This window comes from Odontesthes bonariensis, chromosome 21 (assembly GCF_027942865.1).
Source record: "Odontesthes bonariensis isolate fOdoBon6 chromosome 21, fOdoBon6.hap1, whole genome shotgun sequence".
Classification (NCBI taxonomy): domain Eukaryota; kingdom Metazoa; phylum Chordata; class Actinopteri; order Atheriniformes; family Atherinopsidae; genus Odontesthes; species Odontesthes bonariensis.
Genome location: NC_134526.1, coordinates 11,809,247 through 11,827,937, shown reverse-complemented (window position 1 = coordinate 11,827,937; position 18,691 = coordinate 11,809,247). Strand labels below are relative to the sequence as shown.

Below are 18,691 nucleotides of genomic sequence, written 5' to 3'. Positions count from 1 at the left end.
ACAAAAGTTTACTAAAGTATTTTTTCAGGTAAAATAGCCATATGCAGGACTAATTAGACATCCAAGTATGCATTTTCATATGGTGGCAATGGTGTTGGGGATATATTGTTTCAGTGCCATACCACCAAGACCCAAGCATTCTTGGGGTACACTTATATTAACTGACTGAACTGAGATATGAAGTTGAGCTTATTGCTAAACTAAAATGTCTTCTGATGGCTCACAAAGTAGCGGGCAGCTGCAGACAACACTGGTAGGTTAATTAAATATTATTGGGCGTGTCACAAATGACAGATTAAATACTACTGTTGGCTAACGGATATGTACTGGAGGAGCACAGTCGGAATGCAAGAGAATATTTAATTTCCTTAATAAGGACGGTCACATTGTCACATTTGTTTAAGTGTGACTGGATAAGGCTACTAAATTCACAGCCTTGCAGCAGGGGATTAAACAATGAAAGTGAAACTTGAACAAGAAGTCACAAAAATCTTTCATGATCCAAGTCTGCAGAAATGAGTTTTGCCTTTAGAATATCAGGTCAACCATTTTTCAGCCAGAATGATTTATCTTTTATGATGTAATATTAATTTATGTTATCTAATTACGGTATATTAAAGCAAACTATTTCCAATTGCTTTCTCTCAATATATAGATTTAGGACAAAACTGCTTTGCATTACTGTAACATTCATTTGGAAGTTTGTTAATACAGAACATTTGAAGTTCATAAAAAGCAAACTATTTATCTTATTTTCCCTTTTTCTATTTTTTGATCTTCAGTTTTAAACTATTCTGATATACAGACAAAGGAAGAATTTCCAACATCTAGTGCCCCCCCAGTACAAGATATTAAAATGTGAGGGATATTCATATTATAAATATCTATGCTTACTGATTTGACATTAGATGCCGAATTTTCGACAGAACTGCAAACTCTTTTCGCATATCATTGTGTAATTCTGCTGCAATGTTTCACTTAACAATCTTATTGTAGTGCGAATTTGCATACAAATAGTTTGGATCTTATCATTATTGTATGATTATTACTTTTCAAAGATTGATTCCCTTTTCAGCACTTTTCCATCTCTTTCCTGTCGAGGATTTTGGAGGCATCGGTGGAAATCATTAATGACAATGATAAGAGGCTTCAGGGTGAAAATTCCTGAAGTTAATGTATTTTCTTAGCATGGAGAGCTATTCAGAACAGAGACACCATAACATCAATCAAAAGAAGAATTCCAAAAGTTAATGAGCAGAATTTGGAAAGGAATATTTTATCCTTCAACAGGCTAAGTGCAAACTATTCAGCTCAGTTATCTTGTATTTTCCACAGAATGTCATCTGTAGATGTAGATGAATAGCTTACTCGTATGTGCAGTTGAAAGTGAATTTTAAAATCCCATCGTGGGTAAAAGTTATCTTGTGTCATCATACTTTATAGCTGGACAACTTTTGAGTCAGGATTTTATCAATTTTAGTCTGTGTTGTGAAGTAATGGCTTCCAAATATCTATATGTGTATAAAGATAAACAGTGGTAGATATATCTTTATGTTTTTCTTTTGCATGGAAAAGAGTAGACCTACAGACCTCTTGTAGTTCTCAGGATGTCAAACACTATTGTTTTTATCAGGTGTATCTGTAAACACAAAGTGTGCTGTAGCGCTGGAGCCATAATACACCAGCAAGTAGACAACAAACACCTCTCTGGACCTATGAAAAAGTAACAAAATCCTCTTGAAGTGGCTGAAGGAGAAGTTGAGGATAACTGATAACTGTTTTTTTTTTCCTCTTAGTTTCATTCATTCAGTATTTTTGTTTATTCTATGCCAGTATGAAAACCCATGCTGGATTCTCTTTGTGTTACACACAGAAGTCCTGATGAAGAGCCAGCACAGTATATAACCATATAGTACAGTATATAACCATATAGTACAGTATATAACCATATAGTAATATAACCATATAGTACAGTATATAACGCCATCAGAGTGAGAATGGGAACTTCTTCTTGCTTATCACTAAACAGCACAATTTTATTTTCAGCCTGTATGTTTTATTTCTAAGGCCAAAAAACCACCAAAAACAAAATTATCTCCAATAAATGCTGTTAAGGATTTAGTATTTTATTCTGGTGATCACAACAAAAATAACACAGAAAGAGCTGAACTAAAGTTCAACTAAAGGTATAACGTTTGTTAGTGCCAAAGCATTAAATAGAGTCATTATTATCTTTTTTTTTTTTTTAAATCTAGTTTTATGTACATTTGTTCAGTAAATCTGTCACTCTGGTCCACAGCTTTTATGAGCAATAATGAGGTAAATAAATGTACCTATTATCTGTCTGACATTATAAGGCAACTTCACTTCGAGTGGTCATTTCAGTTAAAAAGACAACAGTTCATTTTCACAGGAAATGCTGAATAAAGAAACAATATTCATAATGAATATTCAAGCAATGTCATCATTGTATGTGATTACTGTATGTAGATTCAATCTGTCGATGGATTAAAACTGGTTGCCAGTTAATGTATTCATCTGCCATGTCAGTGGCTCAGAAAGTGGGTTTATACATTCTTTTTTTATGAAAGAAATTAGACATGTTACCATAGAGACCCTCATGATGTGAAATACTCATATAATTAGATTTTCTATCAACTGTATATCACTTTATATCAATCCTAAATCTATACATTGCTCAATTAAACTTTTTTTTTTTTTAAAGATATCCTCATTTAGGAATAATAAATCTCCAGAGGTAGCCTTTATAAGAATAACACTCATTCAATCTGGTACATTCAATCCCACTTAAAGTCTTGTCCCACAGTTTCATAGAATTTGATGTTGTGCGGCCTATAAAACTCTCGCAGCTGCTCTATGACCTCCTGGTCGATTTGTACATGAGTCCTGCCCTTGGATTTGCCGAGGCATCGCGGCTGGCTGCTGCTCTCCGGCTTCTTCAGACAGGGGAAACCTTTGGTTCTGTTGAAGTAGAAGTGTTTGTCTGTGATTATTCGCTTGAGCCCTAAAAAGTCTTGAACGCGGCCCATTTCCCCCGCTGGATCTGTTATCAGCCGCTCACCGCTCACAAAGTGCATCTGCGACAGGCGAAAGTACTGCAGCCAGTTCTCCAGGTGCAGAATATACATTCCAATCCGAATGGCGTTCCAGGATGTGTCTACAAGACCCAAACTTTTGTTCTTAAAGGCCAGCTCTTCAAACGTAGGGATGTCAGGCTTCTTGGAAAGTGTCTGCGTGTAGTCGGAGATGGCTCTTGTGACAGGGTTTCGCACCACAACTATCAGCTTGGTTTCATGGGACATGCTGGAGATGCGTCGGGGGGCCTCTCTGGTGACGAAGTAGCTGGGAGTCTTCTCTAATGTGATCTGGCTGTCTAGTGTTCGTGGCATCAATCCCCTTGTGAGAAAGAAAGAAACAAAAAAAGTTAACACACATGAATGAGTCAGCAAGAGCTATTATTTTCCTGCGCAGGAATGTTTCCTCATACTTTTCTGTTTCATTGACATCCAACTCAGGAGAAAGTTTAAAGATGAATGAGAAAAACACTGTCACATCACAAAAGATCTAAAAAACAGTGGCAGCAATAAGATCTTAGGCTGTGGTAGCAAAACCACAGTGAAGAAACTGATAAAAGTAAATGTCAGGAAAGGAAAAATTTTACCTCAAGTAAATGTATAAATGTGTACATGTCAGAATGTATATAATCTGAGTTGCAAAAGGAAAAAAGTGAATTTACTCAATAAGCCTTACATTCAAAGTCAGTTTAACAAGCAGCATCATAGCTTGAGTGTCTTTTGTAATGATGCATTGAGATGGACACCCAATGCACATACACAATGCCACTATATTTGTTAGATACTCACTGGTGAGAGGGCAGATTGTACAACCAAAACATGCATCATAACTATCATCACCATGTTGCCAAGATAATGTGTTTGCCAACCACAGGCAAAGGATTCCATTTGTCATGTTTGTGATGAGAGGTTTCCGTCCAAGTGTGATATGTCATTTTGCTTTGGCATTTTGGTCCAATAAAAGTTGATTAATAGCCATGTGGGGTTGGCAGTTAAGAGAATAAATGCCTCATTTGCAATTCAAAGATCAGCCATACATCCACAGCTCTCCGTTTCCTCTCGATAGAAAAGTTACTCACTCAACATAATTCAATTACAGGTATTTTATTCATTTATTTACTTATTTCATGTGCATTATTACGGAAGATATTGCGTCCAAACTTCCATAGCATGTGGAGTCCAGTTTCTGGACCACACAGCTCTGATGATAAATAGCACACTTTCTGTATTATTACTTTAGGAAGGCTTCGATTAAAACCTAACCTTTTCCAAAGCTTTCTTTTTCAAGGTAGGGGTAGCCATAGGTTACTGCTAAGTCGTGGAAATATTGATCCATTTAGTTTTATTTATGAATCCCGAGTTGTTGGCTTGGGTGCCTCAGGGCCAACAGGGGACTATTAATCTTTTATGAGAGCAGCACCTTTTCAAACAAACAGCTTTGCTACACACACACACATACGCACATAAAAACTGAAAAAAAAAGTCTAAACTTTCCAGAAGGTAGAGAATCTAAAAGAGATCTTGTGTTTGCTGAGGGGAATGTCTTTGATATCTGGCTTGTCAGCTACATACATTTCTACCATCCAATGGGAGGTTCCCACATGCTCTGTTAAAAAAAACTGCAACTTGTCATATTCCAAAACCAAACTGACAACATCAACACTTACAGTGAAAGGTCACAGATGGTTCTGTTCAAAATAGTATAGCCACCTGGTATCGACTACAAAACTGTTCACAACATTTGTCCGAGGACAACATCTCAACACAGGCACAGCAGGAGGATACAGGGACATTCAGGAAAAAATACTTAAAACTAATGATATCTTTCACCCCAGACTTTGGATTGTTTTGTTTGGATACAGACAATAAAAGCGAAGTTGTCCATCAGGTAAAGTTGCAGCATCTGCTAACTTGTCTTGAGTTATTGATTTCTACAGCTGTTATGTTTGTTTATTCCCAGGGAGTCTTAGTACCAGATAGATTAAATGACTGTTACACAGAAGCTAAACAGCACTGACAGAGCTAATATAAACAAGATACTCCACGTCTAAAATGTGTAAAAGAAAAGATGAATACGGCTAAAGTTGGAAATCCAGGAGCTGTGCAAGAGGAATAGTCACACATTAAGGTATGTATTCCCTTTGTCCAAACTGTTGTTGTTTAATACAAAAGTTTTAATGTAGATCGCTTTAGAGAAAACACATGCTTTGTTTCCGCAGTCAAACCCATGAGAAATTTCATTTCCATTAGAGAGGTGTAATCTGGAGGGGGGGGGGGGCAAAAGAAAAGCAAACTAACACATTTTTGAGGGGTGACTTTGTGTGCAAATTTAGAATAAAAAGCATCTGGTATGCATCTGCAGGCAGTCTGACTAAATGTCACATGGAGGGGTGAAGCTGAATCTGATCATTCTTAAAAGCGGAGGAACACCTACTATTTGGAAAGAAAGCTAGAGATAAACCGCTCATTTGAAACTGAAAAATAAGAAGCATCCTTATCAAGAATGAAAACCGTGGACTGTCGAGTCATTTTGCTTACTGACAGATGTTGTACAGCATTTTTCTCGTTTTATGGAAAAGAAGAAACTGTCCAACGGTGAACACATTTTTGAGAGTCACCTATCCCCTACTCTATCTATTGTTAGATTTTGATTTACTTTGTCCAATCAATTAAAACAAGACTGAGACCCTCATGACACCTGGGCTCTAATGTCTCACCTGCCAGTTGAAATGATTATTTATCTTTAGCTGGAGCCAAAGTGTAGAAAGTGCAAACTGATGATCAAAGAACATCAGTCCTTATTTTTTCATTGAAATCAGTGCTGGGATTCTATGTCAGTGGGAGCAGTGTGAATAAATATGTTCTATGTTGCCTGTCACAGATTAATGTTAATGAGAAAACTTGAGGGTGGTCTGCAATATCTTCCATTTTTTATTTATCTATTTGGTTTGGCAGTTTGTAGTTTGGGCTCATGTTGGGATTAATTTGTCTGGTTATCACAAAAATCAGTATCCAGATGTGAAGTGGCTTCGGTACAGTATGAGGCATTCATTTTTTACGTCAAGAAACTGACAGAATGTGAATATTATTCTAATGAATCACTCTCAACACACGGCAGCAGCAGCCTCAATTATGTGTCTGCTCATTTTTGAGATAGCCAGAATCAGGCCAGTGGGAGAAAGTGTGACACCTGAGGCAGGTGTCTGAACCAACAGTCAGAAATTAGCTTTTCTTGTTTTTTTTCTTTCCCATCATCATGCCCCAAGAAACAATCAGCACTGCACACAGCATCTGAAATTAAAAGATAAAACTGAAGGCCCGGGTTCTGGTATACTATTACCAAAAATTGTTCAGCTCTTTGTAGATAAACATTATTTGAAATTAGAAAATCAACACGACAGAAATTCCGGTGGCATTACCCCAAGGATAATCGCTGTTTCTGGATCTAGGAAGCAAACTTTGAAATGTACTTTAAAGTGAACTGCTCACTTTTTGTACTGATGAACGGGTCAACACATGTGCACTCCTGAGTCCAAACACAACCTTTGATTAACTGATATTTGAGGGAAGTGCCTTCATTCATTACCCCATTCTCCCTTAGAATCTGGAGTAAATTCTTTGTGGTTATTTACAATTATCATCACAGTTCATGGTCAAACTTTAAGTCAGGAGCAGGTAATATCTGTAAATTGTCAGCTGTTTTGTTGCTCACAGGCCTGCCTATTCTCATGGGGTTGTAGAGGTACAGGAAATGTTGTACCTCCTTCCAGTCAGAATAAGCACTTTTAAGCCAGTTGGACTAAGCTCACACAAGTCTAGAATAATTTTACTGTAATCAAAAGGATATTTTGTCCCTAAGCTTTGTAGCCCTCCTTCTTAAAGTGAGTTGGAAATCAGATGCCCCCAGAACAGTTGCCGTTACTTTATGCTTGGGTGTACAACCTGTTTGCAGTGCAATATCAATATTTCTGTCAGAACCACTCTCGTCAAAATGAGACGAGAAACAGATATGAATTTCAGAAGCTTATTCTGAATGCATACAATTTATGTTTGGCGGTATGGCTCTGTTCGGAGGAAGTTCCCGACTTTTCCATGAGCTCCATGGAAGCCAAGACAGGGAACAGCAGCATCCTCAGGTGGAGTGCCTTCCATTTGCTGTAAAGGCAACAAACCCCCTAGAACAGAGCAAGCAACAATGAACAACAGTATGACATTGTTTGCAATGAGAAGTCGGTGGAGCAGGGGAGGTGGTGGGTGCAAGCAGAGAGCAAAAAAAAGCAGTGACAGCAAACCTAGTTTAAATGAAGTGCCCCAAATGCCAGCATCCAATTGCGAGCATCAGCTGATTACCCAATTGAGCACAGCTGGTTGCGGAGCCATAAGGGTTGGGTCGGCGTCAGCCAATAGGCAAAGGGCGCATTGACTACGTGGTCTGCCAGAACTAACGCGATGCTCCATTAATTGTGCAATGCCGTAAAGGTACAAAGTATTGCATCACTTCTTGTAACTTGGCAGATCCGCCTGTTCCAAACAAGTGCGTCCTGTTGATTAACTTCAACATTTAGAGAGCACAGGTTCATCGAGAATGCACACCATGAGAGCAAGTAAAGGTCAGCTTTAAATCATCTTCTTGTGCACAATCCATGAACTCAGAATCTATTAATGCCATGCCGCTTTGGTTTAAACTTAAAACTTTTGGATAGCCTTTGTTCAAGGCAAGTTCTCAATACAATTCTGAGCTCAAATACAAGATTTTCTTCCAGTACTTACAAAGCACATATGACAAGAAGCAGGGAATTTATCTGGAGCCAGTTCATAAATTCTAGACATTAGTTTTAGTAATGAACAAAACCTCATTTTATTTCTTCGTCAAAATTATATCCTCTCGAAAGTTCATTTAGATTTTTAAACATCACAAAAACAGTTTATATCTCACAGGACCTTATGTCTGACTGTAATCACAGCTTAATTGCCAAATCATTATAGGCATCATTTTTGTTCAATAAAAACAACATAAATGCAATTACTAAGCTGAACTGCATTCTTATTTTAATTCCACGAAATGATCCTGGAACTAAGAGTGTCTATTTATCTATTACTGATATCAAATTTTTTAGACTGAACTCCAAATATTTAAGAAGAATGTGTGTTTTCTTCCCTGCAGACATTGCTATGTTGTGTCGTTTTGTTCAATACATTTTTTTTTCTTTTGTTGTTGATTATTAGTTTTCTGTGAGGAGTTATGTAATGTAAAAGGGCCTTGAACATCTGTAATTCAGATAGTAGAATGAAATATTTCACAAGTTTTAATTAACTTTTTTCAGAGTGAAGCAATCAATTGTCAAAATGTTATTCTTCAATAATAGGTTTATGTATTCTTCATATGCATGAAAACGTATTTGTTTATTTGAATTTGGCCAAAATCTAACCATTGTTTTAATGAATGCAATTTCCCCATGTAGCCTTTAATCAATGCAAGTATCGCGGAAACGCACTAACAAAAAGTTTAATGAGCTGGAGAATTTGGGGCAAATACTGATCTGTTTGGGATTTAACTTGGAGACCATTAATCACAACCTGAACAGTTTCTGCATGGTCAGAGCAGAGAGATTTAGTGAATGGTCTAAACCCCCCACAGGGCAGAAAATGTTTGTCATTAAAAGGACTGATAATGAACCTTGCCTATAAACAATATGCTCTCTCGCAGGCTGACCACAGAGAGACCAGAATCAAAGTATCAATTACATTCTGTGTTTGCCTGGGATCTGGAGTAATTTAACAACAAAACAGTTGCAGAATAAATTCTAAGAAAAAGTCTCCTGGGCCTTTATTGCCAATGTGTTTGCAACATGCAGAGTAATGATAGTTCCAGTCCCTAGTGATCCACAAAAAGCTGAGACATAAAAAAAACACTTTCTCTGAGGAAAGCAGTTTGAAAGTTGTATAGAAGAAAAAAGCCGAGACGTTCACTCATATTCACTCATACCAAAAAGAGTCGGATCAATGCAGCACCAGAGTGACCACAACACGAGAAATTAGCAGAGTGATGACAGTGTCGCTGGTTTCACTCCCATTTGCGCCTCTGTAACTTTACACATGATACTGATGTACAACAAAGGTGCTTAAGTCCTTATTAAACACAATAATATGGAATATCATTCACAAATGCTGCTTGAAAATCTGTATTTCAGTATTCTTTTGTTGCCATGTGCTCCGAACCAAAGACAAAAAAAGACCTTTGAGACTGTTATCGGCAATAAGTTAAAAAGCCAGGTTCTGTGATGAAGGTGTATCATCACGTCTGGAAAAGATCATTTACACTTCTGTGATGGAAAAATATGTTGAGATTTTTCTTAAGAACAAATTGACTGAAAGAATAAGATAAGGTGTTTTCAGAAGGATTGGCAATTGGCTCAGTGGTAAAAGCTTTATTGTTCCAAATTTTTTTCAGGAATGTGCCACAAGCAAAAAATGCATAAACTGATGTAAGTGAAATCTGTTTGATGAAACGAAACGGTAAATATCTATACAGTTCACACTATTTGTAATTAAATAAAGTCACAGTAAGAGGAAGTAGCATTTTTGACATCATCCTAAATTTTTCTGATTTGGCGTTCTATGTTCTCAAATGGTGTTTTTATCCAATTTGCTTACCTGATATAAAACATGCTTGTATAAAACATCCCTTTCTTTATATAATGAATTGAGGAAATTCTACAAACAATTTGTCCTGAAATGTCCTGAAAAGCCCATATCCCACCTAGATTCCACCTTGCTACCTGCCATCCAAATCCATAAACAGTTTGTATTACGCAGGTAGACTGTGCAAAGAACATGTTCTTGTGCCGTCTGATTCTCATAATGTCTGTGCCACTGCACTTCCTCAAAATGGCATCTTCCTCTTTCTTAATATGACAGCGTAGATCTCCACTGGTAGGGCTGCTCCATTATTAAACTATCACTCACTTAGATTACAGCTGTGATGACATTCGATCATTAATCACCAGCAACAGAAGCCTGCCACCTCCAAAGTGTATTAAGAGTTAACAGTCCAGTAGTCCAGGTGATTACAGCAATCCTGTGGCCATTTCACCTCAGCGCAGAACAGAGGTGAATAACAATTCAGTATCCCGAGAGTCATGCATCTATTTTTCTAATTCAATTGAAAACAATTTGGCTAAGAATAGACAACAAAGGGAGCCTGATGTGTTGCAAAAGAGGATCTATTTGACACCAGGCATCTCCTCAGCTGGAGGAAATCAAAACATTTATACAACCAGACAATGCAGACCTGCAATACCACAAAAAGTTGCATTGAATATTCGACCTTGAACAAAATCCTATTTAACTGCTGTCATTTCAACTTGAGGTTCTTGTTTTCTTCGAAATAACAATTATTCATGGTTTGGCCCGCAGAGGGAAATGACTGACACTTGCTCTCCTTGAGCAATAACACGTTCAATTGAACTGAGCTCTGAGCTGTCACATTAATATGTGGCCAGGCAAAGGAGCCACAGACACTGAAAAAAAGACACCAAGACAGCCGCTAACATCTTAAGCTGGACTTTCTCAAAAGAGAATCACTGCTCATTTTTTGTACTTTATGTTATTAAAAAACAAACATTAAAAAAAAAAATAGAAGATTAAGTAAAGAATTTTGATGTTTTGCGTTGCAACTGATGTCCCAACACCGGTTATAAAGGCTTTTATGCAACAGAATAATCTACGTGGCAACTAAAACGAACATGATATCTTCTTATCAGTTACAAGGAAGGACAAATTACTTCTTCTTATTTTCTAATTTGCTTGTGCAGCCTGACAGCGACATCTCAACTGACGGGAATGTTGAGATCTACACCAACATAGAGGCCTTAAGCAGTTCTTTCAAGGTTTACAGTTTAGCCTTTATCAGTGTGACAGTCAAGGATATCTATAAACAGAGAGCAAATGAATGGCACAACTTTAGAAGTTTCTACTTTTTGATGATAGGAAAGTACAAACAGTGACAAAAAGGGGAATAAGAGAAGGGAGAGCTCAGATAGCATTTGATCTCTGGTAAGCAGATACATACTGGGTTTTCCAAGAGGGAAAAGATAGCAAGTTGCTAATATCTCAAAGTTAGCAAAGAATGGAAAACAAGTGGGTAGGTCTATGATGGCAATTCCTGTAAAATGATAGTTATATTGAGGGACTATTTTTACACAAGGTTTATCAGTTATGTGCTGATACGCTAAATCAACCTTGTTTCCTTGAAACTGTGTAATTTCCTCAAATATATAAACTTACAACAAATATACACCTTGAGTACCTCCACTGGCAAAAAAATGTATACTTCCTTATAGTTTGACATTTTTTTTACTTAAGATTGCAGTTGTGAAAAACACATTCAGGATGCTGTTTAACAAATTTAAAAAACATTTTAAATGAACAATTATTTACATTGTACACATGATTAATTCAAAATATAGCTAGTAGTATCCTGTTGTATGTGTGTGCACAATACACATACACAGAACAACAATTTCGAAGCAGAAAGTGTATCGTGCATCGTCTTCACAATGTTAGATTAGCATGTTCGCTTACGCTGAGGCTGAATGATATTTATTCAGGTATTTGGTCATGAACTGATGTATTGGTTAAAACTGATTTGTTTTAAGCTTACTTTGGTGGTATGCTGGATAAGTTAAAGTATCATTAAACTATGATACATTATTTTATTTCTTACAACAAATACAAACTTCCACAGCGTTCCATTTGACAGTTATTGAGTTCTTGTGGCTGACTGACCTGGCAAAAGGTGAAAAACCTGATGGCTGATTGAATCATAATCATAGTTATTAGATTAAACTGGCAGTGCAGATGTTTAATTGTCTATATAACCCAAGCATCTCCTGGATTATTCTGCCGGAATAACAATACAATAACTCTTTGTTTCAGACTGGTATCATTTGGGAAATGTCTGAAACTGAGTTGTTTTTTAATTAATGTTAACCAGTACATGTCTCAGAGCTGCACTGAAATGAAGACAGCTCATTAATAATTCAGTGGTGTGCCTCGCCATTTTTCATTCTATAATGTGTAGTTCTCTATGTTAAATGAGAACCATCTGAATCTCTATCCTCATCAACCTTTCTTATGCTACTTTTCCAGAGCTCCCTGCCTCCCCAGGGCCAATTAATGTGGACTTGGAGAATATTTTGTAGCTGCAGCCTCCATACAATTCCAACAGTTCTCAGAGAGGCAACTCCGAGTGCTTTTGACTGAAATCAATATAGCTGAGATGCCCTTTTAAGTCTTGATGGTATATAGCAATGTGTTTTTGTTTGATCTTTATTATACTGCAATGAAAAGGAAAAGGTGGAGAGAAAAGAATAAGGAAATTGTAGGCAGAGTCTGTTTTATCAGGTCTTGTATGGTTATGTGACTGCCCGCACACAAAATAAATGAGACCATGCGTGTGTTCCCTTCAGGAGACACAGTAATGAACACTGTACCATTTTTCTTCTAAGCCTAAATGGGCTGTCACATGCTTAATGAAACAAGACAGACTGTGCAGAACAACTGGCTGGGACACTGAAACTTAAGGGAGTTAATTTGGTGTCACGTGTTGCACGTTTCTAACTATTGAGAATCATTTGAAAGATCCTTTCAGCAAGTTCTTAATCCATTGTAAATTAAGATTTTTGTATTGTAAATTATATGGATTAATGATAATTATATATATATATATATATATATACATGCAGCATGATCAAATCAAACTAAGACTAATTGTTTTGGGTTTGTAACCGTGATGACACTAGGATTACATGGGTTTTTGAAGACTTTGTGGGTTTTGCAGCGAAAACAAAAACAATTCCATGAACAGAACGAACAAAAACAAAAAATAAAATGTTTCTTTTGGTATTTTGTTAAACATCCAATCTTGAATTAATAATTTATCTACTCAAACCCATGAGTCACTTACCAGAAAATGAATCAATGACCATTTTTGGTTTTATTCTCAGAGTATGCCATAAATAATATAGCTTGTGGTCTATTGTTTCAGAGATTATGTCATGAAGTACATTTAAACATTTTCTTTTTGGTGGTGTTTGATGAAGGATTTATGCTTTTATCAACATGAAAATCTGGTCAGAATTTTAAAACTGTCCTTGTTAAAGTTACTTAACAGATTGATAAGATTATCGGAGTGATTTATCAATGCTTTTATAAACCAACCAGAAAAAGCATTTTGTCATAACATGCTCCATTTAAATATAATTAAAACAACCAGAAAAACAGAGTCCATGAGGGTGATTGTCAAAATAGTGTATTTCAGACATAACCATGATTGTCTTCTAACTCCCTGACCGATGTTATTGCTTAAACCCAACCATGAAGTGACAACCATTGATGGTGGCACGAAGCCCAGAAAGCGCAGTGCTTTCCTGCTGCGTCCGCATGAGAACTGAGAACTTTGTGGCTTCTTAAACGAAAGACTTGAAGTTATGAGCCGTATTGAGGAGTATGAACAAACAACCCCAATGACCTTTTCAGTTGGAGGATTTGTTGGTTCTGTTTACTTGTAAATTCAAAGAGTTGTCTGTGGATCTGAAGTGGCAGAAAGAATTGGAACTGTCTCTGTTTTCTCGCAGTATCAACCTTTAGTTTTATCTTGAATAAATACTATTTACTCTACACAATATATTATAAATACTCTTTACTATTTTGCTGCTTATTTACTGTGCAGAGAAGTATCATGGTCACTATAACAAGTAGCATCATGCAGTCACAGAAGAGCAAGAGGATTATAAAGAGGCAATTCTGCCTTTAGTATTCTTTATTATTTCTTTGTGCATTCAGTAAAGGTAAAGCTGTTGACTATACACCCCGGACTGATCTGCCTGTATCTCAGGAGACATAAGTACAGACGCAGTTTTTACTATAAGTCTATAGAACTATAAGAGCAGATGACGGGACCTACACTGACTGCATTGTGCTCAGCTGCAAATCCAACCTGTCAAAACTACAGTGTCTTATAAATAAATAAATAAATAAATAAGCAAAAATTATGGAACAAAGTTCTCTGTGAAGCATAGAGTATTGGTACATTTTGTTGAAATGAGGAATAGTGGTACCACTTTCAACTTAAAAGAACAAACAAAATTAAAAAAAACATTGCAGTTATACATTCATTTTAAATTCCATTGATATTTAATAGTTTTTCTTTGTGTCTGCTTCAAATAGGACACTTTGACAGGTTGCTGTCTCTCCTGGGTTGAGCTGCTTTTGTGTCTGCACAACTTCGCTTGTTCAGTGTAGCGTTTTTGTTGTGTTCTGACTTTAATTTGCATTGGCAGTTTTTCACAGTTGCAAATAAGCTGTGGTTCATGTAGCTTGTGAACAAATCCTCTCTACTGTTTTTGGCACCTTACAAAAAAAAAATGGCAATGTCTTTTGCTCAGGAGTTTTTGCATTAAAAAGGATAGATAAGTGATGGACTATGATAGCAGAGACAGCTGGTTATTGAGAAACCCTGATAGATAGGCCGACGTGCCAAATGATAACCTGGCAGCTGAAACTAGCTCAGAGTAACTTTGTACCACAAAGTGTAGAAGTATATACACAAATACATTGTGTAACAGTTCGTTCGAATGAAAGTTACTTTATTATGCATGCAGCCAACAACCCAAAATATATATCAAAGTAGCAGACTTAAATGATGGAAGGTTTTAAAAACAATAAATGCTGAGGGAAAGATGACATTATAAATGTGTAAAGGTCTGATCCTGTCTGTTGTAGAGGTAAATTAATGCCTCACAGTTTCAGAAACAATGTTTCTGTCTGGATACTCAGGGTAAATCAATATTAATACATCCATCCATCCATTTTCTATACCAGCTTGATCCAATTTAGGGGTCGGGTCGCGGGGGGGGGGGGGGGGCAGCCTATCCCAGCTGTCATTGGGCAAGAGGCAGGGATAGGTTGCCAGTCCATCACATGGCCACACAACCATCCACACCCACTCCTGCAGTCAATTTAAAGTAACCAATTAACCTGACATGCATGTTTTTAGATGGTGAGAGGAAGCTGGAGTACCTGGAAAGAACCCACACACAGGGAGAACATACAAACTCTACACAGAAAGGCCCCTGCAGGGAATTGAACTTGGAACCCTCTTGCTGTGAGGTGATGGTGCTAACCACCACACCACTGTGCAGTACTAATACTAATACAATTCAACTGAAAAAAAATACTTTCCCTATATTTAGGTCCAGTGACTGCAACACTCATTTCACTAGATTTCATTATTTTTGTTTTGCTCTTTTTATTGCTGAAAAATGTTGAGATATTTGCTTTGCAAAGACTCAACAATATGTCCTCTTTAGAGTTTTACCTTATCATCAGTCCATTTACTATTATCATTGACATACTGTCAATCTCTCTGCCAGTGTACAAGAGCGTTCATGTGAAATGGGTTTTCAGGCGTATTACCATGGCCAGACATTAGTCATGAATCTGTGTTGAAATGCAAGTCCAAATGGAAATTAGTTTTTATTTGAATTTCTGTATTAGAATTACACTGTATTAATAAGGATGTAACCAGGGTTTTCTTCAGATAATTTACTGATTCTACCCTCTTTAACCTTTTCATTTTTTTGTCCAGGTGCTGAATTGTGTTGACTGCGAGAAAACTTTGTGGAACTGATCCCGTTACAGTCTATAATCAGCCATGTGGGCTTAGGCTTTAACCAAACTCAGTCCAGATGTAAAGTGCACAAAGGGATTTGTTGAAGAATTTAACACTGGAACTACCTACAATAAAGATCAAATATCCACAAAGAAGCCTTTTAGTGAGTTTACTGCTTAAAAAAAAACAAATGTTGTTGCATGTCAATAAAATAGATTAGGTTTTACTATTTCATCGTTTGGCCAGGCAGTTGAGTTCCTTATCTGTCTTAAATGAATGCGTTTTTTGTTGTTTTTTTCAATTGCAGTTGTGGTTTATTGGTTTGATGACAGAAATGACTAAATCTTTACAGCAGTCAGTAGTTGCTTTTATTATAACGCATTGTCCAACCAGTCTTTGTGAGGAAGCATGCACGTAAGGATGTGATACGGATTATTCTGCATTTCTGAGAGTACACTCTGCCATTCTTTTTTTATGGCAGTAAAAACGTAGCATTTTAACTTTAATGTTCAGATTTATTTCGACTGTAGAATTAGCTGTCTGAACAGAGCAAGACTGATTCATTTCCTATGTATTTTCGATGTATTCTTTATTCTTTTGCAGAAACAGTAACCTAAAGTGATCTTAAATGAACTAAAAAGACGACGTCTTGGTTTACAGATAACTGTTGTATCTATGAACGTATGAGTGTAATTAAAAAGATGCACTTTCATCGGAGAAAAGGAGCTTTACATGTCAAGTAAATAAATTATGACTGATATATAACCACAAAAATGTTGCTTGTTATTCCAATAATGATCTGTTGAGAGTTTCAAATTTTGTCCAACTAATCTGTGCATTCTCACTCCCACATCAGAAGCAAAGACATATTTTGCATGTTCAGAGTATCAGCACGGACATCTTGTAATTAATCACGACACTGAAAAAGATGCAAACCCAGGCTGCTAATATCCAAGGTAAATAAAGCCTTTCATGTCTGATGAGATCTGAGCAAAGCATCATCTGAGCCATGATGGACAGGTGTGGATGCTCATATGCATGTTAATTCACTGCAGTCTGTGCTGTTTATTTCTGCAGAAGAGCCTGTTAACACACTTCCTTATGTGTTCTATTATTAGGTCGTGTCATATAGGCTACGAGACTGATTTGAATCTGAAAGGTGTTTTGTCTGCAGATTCAACAGGAGCCATCAAAACAGACAGCAAGAAGCAAGATGTGGATACCGTGGGGGTGGTTGCACCCTGTGAGCTCCTTTTCCTTCACAAACCAGCATTTGTGCCTGCAGGTGCAGCCCGTTTGAAGGCAACTGATAACCTTCTTGTGTCATCTGTAAGTGTTGCTGTGATTTTTTTTTTTTTTTTTTTGGGGTGTGAGTGTGAACCGCAGCAGCCTACATCAGCCTCATGGCGCCATCTGCTCAGAACCATGGAGCCCTGCTGATATGTGCAACACTGATAAAAAAATAAAAATAAAAAAAACAGCGCTGTAAAAACAAAAAAAGAGGTGGGTTAGTGATACTTTAACATGGGTGAATGTGAGTTTGAAATTTAGTAAAAGGGCGCCTGCACCTTCGTAAGTTATGCTGTATGGTACAGCAATGTGCCCCTTTGGACATTAAACGATAGAAATCAAATAGTTTGTCTTATCGTCACCTTAAACTTTGTATCAGTTGCTCAGAAATCAGTAGCATTTGGACTTTTACATTTCTGCAACAAAACCAGTAGCAGCGTATCTGTGGAGAACATAAAAATGTGCCTAACCCACCCACAGTACAAATGAGAATTTCTTTGTTTCACACTTTACTCACCTGTACCAGTCCAGACCTCTGTCATAGTTTCTGTCGAAAAAGTGCGGCTCTGTCCCGAGCGCGCGCACATCTGGATGTATCCGGATGAATTCCAGCACCGCCCTGGTTCCTCCTTTCTTTACACCGACTATCAACGCATTGGGCAGCTTCTTGTTCCCATATTTTTGCGCAACACTCATGTTTCTCAAATTCATGTCAGTCCAATGACCGCCAGGCGAGACAGGAGATTTACTTTGGTCGCGAAGATCACTTGATCCCCGCTTGGCAGCAGACCCATCCAGAGCAGACCTGACTTCCAGCGAAGCGCAATTGTCTGATTTCCCAAGAAGTTTTTTCCCCCCCGCGATTTTGCTCGGCGGGCATCGTCTTCCTTCGTAACCCTGGTTTGTCATGATTGCACTGCGATAAAAAATAATATTATAGCATAAGTACGTACAAGACAATGACAAGGTGCATATGAAGGCGAATCTGGCGCTGACTCTGTTCGGACATGAGAGGAGCCTATGTGCCATGTCTCCATGGGTTCAAAGTGCTGCATGATTTTCCATCGGCGTCTTCCTCCCCTGTTGGCCAGCGCTCGGTGCCTGGTAAGAATACTATAGATCCCAAAGTAAAGCAGCTACTTGCTGGCACTAACTGCGCACTGTGCGCTCAACTGATGGAAAACTTGGAGCTAGATATGAATACAGCTAAGAAAATTGGGTTAGTCCTTTTTTATATAAGTTATTTCAGATAGTTTTAGGTAACTCATCTGGTTAATAGTGTTTTGAATCCCATTCAAGAGAATTTTGACGGTAATCGTTTTTTTCCCATCTTTGTCCAGCGGGGATTGGGGGAGAAGAGGAAAAATCCTCCGGGTCCTCAGTGTCCCTCAAGCTGTCAACGGCGCGATCGTTCTGCTCTGCACCGGGTGGGATTTCACTGCACAGACCACCTCCTCCTCTCATGATGAAAGTTGTGAAAATAAATGCACTTAGATAAGATATGAATATTTAATCAGTCTTCTGACGTCATGCACATGTTCATAATTCTATGTGCGATTATCTTTTAAAGGGGCAATCACGGTTGTTAAGCAGCATCATATTCGGTGATTTCAAAACGCTATTATTTAGAGCG

The 18,691-nt window shown here is 37.5% G+C and overlaps 1 protein-coding gene across 1 annotated transcript; it reads right to left on the bottom strand.

The window, feature by feature from the left end:
• Positions 1 to 2,203: 2,203 nt before the first annotated feature.
• On the bottom strand, positions 2,204 to 18,449 carry hs3st2 (heparan sulfate (glucosamine) 3-O-sulfotransferase 2). Its single transcript, XM_075453931.1, has 2 exons — positions 17,576 to 18,449; positions 2,204 to 3,417 (listed from the first exon to the last, which is right to left on the bottom strand). Exons 1-2 carry the CDS (start codon positions 18,085 to 18,087, stop codon positions 2,799 to 2,801), a joined length of 1,131 nt encoding a protein of 376 aa, XP_075310046.1. The 5' UTR covers positions 18,088 to 18,449; the 3' UTR covers positions 2,204 to 2,798.
• Positions 18,450 to 18,691: the final 242 nt, after the last annotated feature.

Excerpts from the sequence above, each read along its gene's own strand:
- hs3st2 (XM_075453931.1), bottom strand. The coding sequence starts at position 18,087 with ATGGCACATAGGCTCCTCTCATGTCCGAACAGAGTCAGCGCCAGATTC. Across the intron at positions 3,418-17,575 it reads AGAGGTCTGGACTGGTACAG|GGGATTGATGCCACGAACAC; the intron begins GTGAGTAAAGTG and ends CTTTCTCACAAG.